Below are 10,394 nucleotides of genomic sequence, written 5' to 3'. Positions count from 1 at the left end.
GCACAATAATTGACTTGGAAAGGTGAGAAACAAGTGAAACAAAAGCTGAAAATTTCCACTAGCCCTCATTCAATTAATGGCGTTGATAGTTTCCATTGGGATACTTCTCTTCAATAAGTTCTAAAAATCTACAAGTTCGGATTTCCAATTTGCTCAATGTACAACAGCATTATTTGGATATTCTTTTATCCCAATTAAGTTTCTTTTGAAGAGATTTATCTATTATACACCCATCCACCTTATGTCCTTAGATACAAATATACTGAAGGATACCATTGAGCTTCTAAATGTTCGTCTTCCACATTCAATAGTTTGCCTAGTCTTCCAATAATTATTATATTTTTACTTCATATAAATCCCCTAAGCTTCCCGGTGATTCTTTCACTTCACATTTTCAACATTTTCATAATTGTGAATTGTATTAGATCCGGTAAACTGCTACTTATTTGTGTTGTAGTGAACTCTGAAGATGGAGAAAAGCCCTGGATTCAGAGTTGCAATACTAGGTGCTGCTGGAGCAGTAGGCCAACCACTTGCAATGTTGATGAAGAAGAATCCATTAGTCTCAGTTCTTCATCTCTATGATGTTTCCAACACTTATGGTGTCACGGCTGATCTTGGCCATATGGACACGGGTGCCGTGGTATGTAACTTTCGCCAGTAATATCGCCTAGCTTGAAATGAAAAGGATACGAATATAGTAAGTCAATGAGAAGGTAGAACCCTAAGTCAGAAAGGCAAGGATTAAAAACTGCAGGACTGAGTGTGCTAATGTTTCTGGGTGGTGTTGTAGAAACCCCGAAGAGAGTATTTTTCATTTTATTCAAGCATGCATTTCTTGAGAATGGAGCATGTGTTTGTGGACACTTATTGAGTTTATTATATGTTTCAGTGTACGCTTATCTTCCTTATTACACCAAATCACAACCATTTCTGCCCAAGTCCCTTTTTTTTTTTGGTTATTCTCCAAAGTGTTAGTAAAATCATGTCTTTGTGACTTCTAGGTGATAGGTTTTATTGGGGAAGAACAACTTGAGGTTGCCCTTACAGGAATGGAGCTTATCATTATACTTGCCGGGGCACCTAGAAATCCAGAAATGTCCAAAGATGAGATTCTCAAAAATAACGTGAGGATTTTGGAAAGCCTTTGCGACGCAATTGCAAAGCACTGTCCTAAAGCAATTGTGAATATGATCAGCAATCCAGTTAATTCTACGGTTCCAATTGCAGCAGAAATTTTCAAGAAAGCAGGCACCTATGATCCCAAGCGGCTTTTTGGAGTTACCATGCTTGATGTTGTGAGAGCTAATACCTTTGTGGTATGTCTTTTTAATCCTTGTGAATAACCATCTTGTGATCAATCTTCAAGTGCCTATACGGTTAAACAAGGTTTTAAGAGAATCTTTAATTACATGACTTGTAAATCGTACTCCTCCATCCCCAATTGTTTGTCATATTTTGGCATTCTAACTTTGTAGATTAGTGGTTTGATGGTGATGTTAGTAAATTTATTTTCCAAATTGTCCTCTGAATTTCAAAATTTGAATTTAATATGAATTATACATAAATGTAGGGATTGGAAAAAGAGATAAAAAATACTCTCTCCGTCCCACTTTGATAGTCCTGATTCTTTTTTCACACAGTTTAATAAAAAGTAGTTAATTTTGTTGGAACAATCAATTTAGGTTGCTATTTTTCTAAAATACCCTTACATTAATTAGAGTACAACTTTATGGGAACTTGAATTGATGGTAAAAAAAGAATCAACTCTCATTAAATGGGGTAGGTTTATAGTAACAACAACTTACATTGAATAAGGGTATTTTAGGAAAATTAAAATACAACTACATTCTTCAATTGGAAAATGGACTACAATTTGGGACAGATGAAAAAGGAAAACAGGACTATTAAAGTGGGACGGAGGGAGTAATTTTAATTCTGATAAGATAACAAAAATATTTTGGGACATTTCAAGATAGAAGACATGACACTTTTAATGGAACAGAAAGAATAGAATATATAGATTTAAAATTTACATTGAGCCATCCAATGAAGGCAACAAACAACCTTCTAGTGCTTTCAGTCATTCCTCGCATAACTCCCTATAATATTGTTGGCCAGTGAAAAAATATTTGTGACTAGTGATGGGTAAATGAACAAATCTAGGATAAGTCATTGAAACTTTGTCATAAGCAAACCAGACGAGGCCACATATATAGCACATGTTTATGAAGAAGAACAAAATTAAATTCAACAAAACCACTCGCACTCTTAAATGTTTAAGATCAATAACTGATAGTTGAGAACATGCAAATTGGGGATTACGGAAATTTAAGAAATAAACACATAAGTCCCGTAAAATATCTGAAAGATATACTCAACCTCTGCAAATTGGGGAGCCAGAGGCTGAGATTTGGGGGCAACATTACTAAATAAAGATGTGTATATTTAAGGGAGCATCCTTGCATTTACAAAACTTGGGAGTGGGAGCAAAATCCAAATTTTAAAGGATATAAGTGAAAACTTTTAATAAGTAAAAGGGATATAAAGGTGTTTTGAAAATCTTGGGGGCAGCCGTCCCTCTCCACAATAAGCTCCCAGCTGGATTTGTTGCATTATATTTAAAATAATGTGAATTAACTTGAAATGGAAATGGCCTTCAGTACAATAACATATATTTGGATAGCGAAAATACCATACGCTAAAATGGAAACGCATTTAATTTTACATAAGATGCTTTATTAGAAGAATTTAATCAAATCTCTACTGACAATGATTAAGATTTAAGCCATGGATATCTTATTAAGTTCCTATAGATTTGAAAAAAAAAAAATTTGATTTCATTTTCATACCTAGTCTTTCATTTTCATCCTTTTTGTAGCTGTTAGCTTTGTTGGGAATTTTCTCCTGCACATGGTTTACAACTTAGATTATAATCACTTCATCCCCTAATGTTTACTAAAGTTATCAATTTTCCTCCTAATGTTATACTTTAAGCACTTCATCCCGAAACTGACGACAAATGTAACAGAGTTTGGTAACTCAATTAGAAAAATATGTTTAGCTCTCAGGGTTGTTATCAATTTACTCCCCTTAAACAATAACATTACTATCAGTTTACTCACTACTATTATTTTTTTTGGAACTTTATTCCACTGTTAAATCAACTCAACATGTTGAAAGATTTTAGACCAAAGTTCCTTCCTTCTCATATAATTAAAATATCAGAAAGTTGAAATTGTTCTCTCTTTTTTTTAAAACTTTTTAAATACCAAGAAAAATGAAAATGGCAAGAGGGTTCTTTCCCCCTTTTTTGCACTCATATGCATACCAAAAAAAAAAAAAATGGCTGGGAAAGAGGGAGAGTGAAAACTCAAGTATGGAAAGAAGGAAGATAAGAGAAAATCAATATTCCCATTACTTTAAAATCATTCCTAATTCTTCCACCTACTACCTAACTCCAACATACTTTCCACCTCTGTTGCTTAATTTCCAAAGGTGGTGAAGGAAATGGTGATAGAAAGGATGGTTGGAATTCGAAAAAGGTGGTAGAAGGAAGAGCAAGGAGTGATTTTAACGAGAATATTAGATTCTCCATTCTCTTCTTTCTAAAATTGGGTACTCTCTCTAACATCTCTTTCTTTATTTCTATTTTTTTGGTATTAATGAGAGGAAAAATAAAAAGAGAGGAGAAGAACCCTTTGACTAATATTTTCTAGGTACTATTGGATGAAAGGGAAAAAGAGAAGAACCATTCTAAGTTTTTGTTTGTTGTAAGCTCTTTTTAAAGCAAACTGTAACTTTCCATTGATTGAGCAAAAATGTTTGTACAAGAGATGAAACTCAGCTACAAAAAGCTATATTATTTACATATTTACAAACAAATTCAGCAATCAAAACAAGTAGTCAGCAGGCCACACTCCAGTGCTAAGTATTTACATATTTTGCAGTTAGCATTATTTGTTGTAAATTACATTAGAGAGGAGGGCAATTTCATCCAAAGATTTTTAACATGTTGAGTTGACTTAACAATGAGTGTAAGGTGTTTAAAAGAGAGGAAAATGGATCTTGGCATACAAGAAACAAACAACGCAAGTTGCCATTGTAGTTTCTAGTCATTTGCCACTACGTAAGGTAGCTAAAACTCTTTGCTCTCTCTCTCTCTTTCTCTGTCTCTCTCTCTCTATATATATATATATATATATGTATCTTCCTTTTTCTTAATTAATTGCTTAGAGGTTGATGAAACTGAAATAACTTGGGAAAGCATAATTAGTTATGTATCATATTCAGAAAAGTCTAGATCACCCTGTTGACGTGAAAGTTTCTTTCCAGAATTCTTTGAGCTGGTTACTGATATAGATGGTTTCATGAATTAAGTGCTCTTTTTTTTTTTGTCGAAACGATAGGATTTTCATTGACTATCACCAAACTATATACAAAGTGAGCAAAGGCTTAATATCACTTTACAATTCATGCATTTCGCATGACTGATGGGATACACCCATTCCCTATCATCGTGATTGCTCAATGCTTGAGCTGCTGCGTCAAAACAAAGGGTCATTCTTTTCATGAATTAAGTGCTCCTTTTATGTATAAGTTGCCTAGATCAGGCCTTGTAAGTTGAATTCTGTCCGGTTCAAACCAATTTGTTGTAATTTTTACTGTACTTATTATAAACTCATACAGTTTTATTGTCATTGCTAACTTAGTTAATGAATTGATAAATCCAAGTTCACATTCAAATTGAACGAATATACATCAAAAGTTGTAAGAGTTATATGAATTGATTGAAGCTAGACAGACTCAACTTGTGAGACTTGTGATCCAAGGCACCCCAACCACCCTAGGGAAAAAAAAGAAAAAAAAAAAAAAGAAAAGCTACTTGAGAATTGAAATAAAGTCAGGTCATAGTCTGCAAGGCTGGGCCAACTATGGGACATGGGCAGGTCCTATTCAGTCTTCTAATTATAACTACAACAGGACAAAGCTGAACAAAATTCAATTAGACACTACCTAGTTGCTGCCAAATTTCAACTCCATCTTTCAGGCTTTCCATTCATCAATGAAATAAATTTACCTTGTCTAGAGCAGCAGGTGTATCCATTTACGAATCAGCCAAGTTTACAACAAATTGCATGATCAATATACAGACTACAAATTTGGCATGTCAATATCTGTGTGTGTGTGTGTGTGTATTTTCTTGTTGCTGATGAAGTGTTATACGTGTCCTTTGAGATGCTGGTTACAGGCAGAAGCTCGACGACTTGATCCTAGGAAAGTTAACGTTCCAGTCATCGGAGGTCATGCGGGAGCAACAATTTTGCCTCTTCTGTCACAGGTGAGAATTTGGTATGTTCATATTTTGGTTACAATTTGCACTGCACAGAATTTCATTTTCTTGGAACCCGTTCCAGGGCAAGCAATTTGCCTTGGCAATTTGTGTCAATAAAGACGTAGTACCACATTTTTGGTCCAAGATTAACACTTCATTTTGTTCCAGCCACCCTTTATTGCTACAGAAACTTCTGTTCATTTTCAGAAACATTTGCACATTGACACTTGAAACAATCATCGTGCCTGACCTGGATATGAGCGCAGGCGAAATATTGTAATGTTTTTCTACAAGCTTTCTCACTATTCTAAAAGAACAAATTATCTGTCCTGTTTCGGGATTCAGAGCAAGCTTGAATTGCAATATACAATGTATGTATAAACACAACAAACATAGACACTTAACGGACCAAGGGCAGGTGTGGTTGGAATTTTAGTACAATTGTCTAGTTGTTGTACTTCTTACAAAATATGGTGTACTATTATACAACTTTGTTGTAGCCACAAATTTTATTTGTGTACAACTTAATGCATAAATACAATTGCGTTTATAAGTCATGTACACCAAATTGTGAACAAAGTACAACAACTGTACCTAACTCAATTATACCTGTCCCGATTTTGGAACTCACACTATAACTATTAAAACTCAGCAGTAATGTATAATAAATTTGTCACATTTAAAGAGCTGTGTCCCAGAATCAATCTCATCTATTCAAATTCAAATTAAACACATCTAAACCATTAATTACACCATGCATCCCAATATCCCATATGCATAGAATCCCAAACCTCCCGTTGCCTTAAAGCTCATATTTGACGAGCACCCAGGATTTTCTACATTGGAATGTGTAGGTTCAGCCCCCATGCTCGTTTACACCTGAAGAAACTGAGTACCTGACAAACCGCATTCGAAACGGTAAAACAGAAGTCGTCCAGGTAATTGTTCTCAAATTTACTCATTGTCGAATTGCAAAAACACTATCTGCTGTACTATCTCAACTAGTTATAACAACATGTCAACTGTGAATATTAGTATTTTTGACAGGCAAAGGCTGGGGCTGGCTCTGCAACACTGTCAATGGTTAGCTTATATTTGATACCAAAAAAGAAAAGAAAAAAAACAGTGCAGTATTCAGACTTTAGCTAGATCTTGAACTAAATGAATGTGCTCATGGAGGAGACATTGTTTACAGGCATATGCAGCAGAGAAATTTGCAGAGGCATGCCTCCGGGGGCTAAGAGGTGATGCTGGTATTGTGGAATGTGCTTTTGTAGCATCCCAGGTACCATATGCATATCTCACATAATTCTTTGAAAATTTCTGCCATCCTTCTTGATAAGATGCCCAACACAAATATAAGAAATAAAAAAAATGTCCTACAGGTCACGGAACTCCCATTCTTTGCCTCTAAGGTACGACTTGGTTGTAGTGGAGCAGAAGAGGTCTATCAACTAGGTCCCCTGAGCGAGTATGAGAGGTATGATAAGTTTTCTCTCTGAATATATTTGGGTCTCAATCAGATTCAGAATTTAAATGCATCAGAAGAGGAAGTATATATCCTATTGATCTGCTTTAATTCATGAGCATATTAGAGCTCTGACAGAAAACCAAGCACAGAGTTATTACAGGATTGGACTGGAGAAAGAACTGTGAAGAGATAATTTTGTGAATTCATTTTATGACTTGTTACAGGATTGGACTGGAGAAAGCAAAGAAAGAGTTGGCCGTAAGCATCGAGCAAGGTATATCCATCCTAAATTCCTAACAATGTGAAATTTGAGCTGAATTCTTGTAAAGGCCTTTGAACCTTTTGGTTCCTCCTGGCAGAATATCCAAATGTCTCGTTCAGGGCCCTCTTTTTCATAAACTATGCCCATGTAAAACAGCTTCTGTTCATTATATTCGCAAACTTTTACACTATAATATTACTTCTTGTCTTTTATTTGTGAACAATTATGGTATGAAGGCTCAAGGCCGCTATCTTTATTACTATCACCATGACCTATGATGAAAAAAAATTAAATGCAAATATTACCATTTTCATAGATGCTACTGGCCAGTGTTGATTCTATAAGTACTCATCCAAATAAAACCAACAAAGTATTCATTACCTAGTGGTTTTTTGCACGCTAAATTAGAATTTACTCTCCTATGACTTAACGTCTCTATTTTTCTTCAAGTGTTCACATTTATACAGTAAAATACGTTCAACATATTACCTAGAATTTCCTTAGTTCACTAAGGGCAATAGGAAACATTCAATAATCCTGAGTTCGTTTTTCTCATGAGCCAAGAATTTCATACTTAAAAAGTGAAAATCCAGTTTTTTGGTAAGTTCAACCATCTTTACAGCACAGTTTAGATTTAACAACATAGAAAATGTCAAAAACGTTAATTGGTTATTAGATCACGCTTTATTCTGCACAACTTTGATAGACTTGTGATTTAATAAAGATGTACTTGTTAAAACAATTAAGTTATTTAGATTCACAAACTTGTAATTGTCAAACTTCAAAATCCTGAATTGACATGTAAAAATTTGCCCCTATAAGTGAAAAAAGTTTACAAATTAAACCTCATCATTCAGGCATTTTTGTCAAATAGACGATCTGCATTGGAGAAATTTTGAGGAATATCCATTAAACATTGCATCTAACTTCAAACAGAACCATCAAATCTAAAAAGCAGAAATAAGGGGGAAAAAAAGGGTATAAAACACCATGAATATTTATGTATTGCATCTCTTGTGCAATTTGTCATTTGTATGTGGTGTGTATGGTTAACAAAAAAAAAAACATAATAAAACAAAATTCCTAACAGAAGAGGCCATTTGTTATATCATTGTGATGTTAGAGGGGTTGACCGTAATTTTCTATACCCCAGTGGATCTTATTGTAATATACATTATTAATTGTATTATGCTCCCTCAACTACTGCCAAATCGGAGTCTGCATCCTAAACTTTCAATTTCCGCAACTAACTCCATTCAACTTTTAATTTTCAGCAATCCACAAAAGACATATAAAATAACAATCAAAACAAAGAAATACAAATGAAAAAGAAAAATAAGTTACTAAGAACAAGATCAAAAGGCAATGTAGAACATTAGTTCTTGTCCATAATTTAAAAAAGAAAAAGATAATAGACGAAAGAAATGCCAGATTGTTAATTAGAAAAAAACAGTCAAAAAAATCTAACAAAGTCGAGGATAGAGATCTCCAATAGATGCATTTTTTAATCAACCAATTTCCAATCAAGTTTACAAAAAAATTCTCCCGAGAATTAAGTTGGTTACTCTGCCTTTCACAAAATTTGAATGAAATTTCAAAGAAAAGAACCAATAAAACAATGCAAGGGACTCCTTAATTTCACGGATTCCATATAAAAAATATAGTGAAGGCTTAAGTTCTAAACCAAAAAATATAACTTGAACAAAGAGTTGCTCTTGCTTCTTTTTTCTTTTCCTCTTGGACATTACTACCAAAAGCTGTGGATTCATAGAGAAACTGGAATTGATGTCGAAGCAAATGGTACACAAAAAAGCGCTTAATAGCTGTGGATTGATCATGGGTCTTATAATTTTTGGATATTCTTCTCTTCCTCATCCAGGACTCCAAAGCACTGTCTCATAATGTCGCTCTGAACGGGAAAGTGTTGTAAACCATAGGCGATGCTGTATGGTATGGCATTGCTAAGACTAAAACCCTTTAGCAGACCATCTGGTGGGGGAATTTTTTTTCCCCTTACAATGGACATTGTAGTCGTGGTTTTCTACCATCTATTTGAATTTTTTAACAAAAAGAAGATGAAAATAAAGGAAGAGAAGAAGAGTTAGTATTTTCTAAAGAGGAAATCTTATACACACTAATAGTGTATATACTATCATGGTTAAATACACGACATATATGCAAAATTTGTATTTCAAATTCAAATTCAAATTATGTGTCGTGCATCCAATGGTGAAACTGTACACACTGTTAGTGTATCAAGGATTGATCATTTCCTAAATACTTGACTCTTATGCATACCTGTGAAAGTTCAGTGAAAAGAAATAGAGGGTAAATTGATCACGTGACTTCTTTTTTCCGTTTGACTTAACTCCATTTTTTATCATGCAAAAAATTGGGAGTAGAAGGTAGCTAATTGCTGAAATTAAAAGTGTAGGGTACAAAGAACAGCGTGAAAATAGTGCAGGGGTGCAAAGTACAATTAATTGGAATACTAAATGCATGTTTATCTGATTGTCTCGTGAGGAAAGTTCTCTAAAAGTACGAATATTACGTGTGGGGAAGATACTCTCACTCCAGACAAATACCTTTCCTTCTCGACTTCGGATTCTGTAACGTCGGTTAAATCCTCACTATATAAACAAACATACTAAAGCAAAATTTGCAGTAAAACCGTTTCTTGAATTTAATCACTCCGTCCTCTCCGCCGATTCCCGTTAATTTGCCCTTTGTTTCTTCCTCAATTCTTCAGATATCAAAACTGCTAGAATACTCCCCGGGGTTGTACAACTAGCCACGTTCAATAACCACCGATTACTGATCTGAGGAATCAGCAATGGATTTCGACCATAATGAGGGACCTAATTCCACGCTCTACCAGCAATTAATGGCTCTGCAACCTCTCTATCCTACTGTTAGTTTAAGGGAACTGATTTCTTTTGCTGATGATCTGTTTCCTTATGCTTCGGACGCTGACTTGATCAGCTTGCAGGATGAAGGACTAATGGGGCAAGACGATGGTTATAGTACTGGTAATCTTATGATAAGCAGTGGGTTGCACGAAGATAACATAGTCCAGCAACTAAAGATCAGAAGAAGAAGTCGTGATCAAGATGAGGTTGCAGATGATGATGAAGGCTTTGAAGAAATCTGTGTGGTTTGCCAGGGTGAATACGAAGATGAGGAGATGCTGGGAGCACTGGGATGTGGACACGAGTATCATGTTGACTGTATAAGAAGATGGTTGCTGCAGAGAAATTTTTGCCCTGTTTGCAATCGCAAAGCTATTCAAGAACTGGAACCTCAATTTGAAAGCATCTCTTTAGATA

General features: G+C 34.8%; 1 protein-coding gene across 1 annotated transcript; it reads left to right on the top strand.

The window, feature by feature from the left end:
- The first annotated feature begins 469 nt into the window (after positions 1–469).
- Positions 470–7,117, top strand: LOC113766282 (malate dehydrogenase, glyoxysomal-like). The gene is made up of 8 exons (XM_027310491.1): positions 470–643; positions 1,005–1,319; positions 5,252–5,341; positions 6,190–6,273; positions 6,383–6,418; positions 6,531–6,620; positions 6,721–6,815; positions 7,031–7,117. The coding sequence occupies exons 1-8, from the start codon at positions 470–472 to the stop codon at positions 7,101–7,103; spliced, it is 957 nt and encodes a 318-aa protein (XP_027166292.1). The 3' UTR covers positions 7,104–7,117.
- The last annotated feature ends 3,277 nt before the right edge of the window (positions 7,118–10,394 follow it).

Source organism: Coffea eugenioides, chromosome 3, assembly GCF_003713205.1.
Source record: "Coffea eugenioides isolate CCC68of chromosome 3, Ceug_1.0, whole genome shotgun sequence".
Lineage (NCBI taxonomy): Eukaryota > Viridiplantae > Streptophyta > Magnoliopsida > Gentianales > Rubiaceae > Coffea > Coffea eugenioides.
Note: the sequence above shows the minus strand (reverse complement) of the source record. Positions and strands in the feature narration are given on the sequence as shown.

Coding starts and splice junctions, on each gene's coding strand:
- LOC113766282 (XM_027310491.1), top strand. CDS start 470: ATGGAGAAAAGCCCTGGATTCAGAGTTGCAATACTAGGTGCTGCTGGA. Junction 5,342..6,189: donor TTTTGCCTCTTCTGTCACAG/GTGAGAATTTGG, acceptor TGGAATGTGTAG/GTTCAGCCCCCATGCTCGTT. Junction 6,621..6,720: donor GTGCTTTTGTAGCATCCCAG/GTACCATATGCA, acceptor AATGTCCTACAG/GTCACGGAACTCCCATTCTT.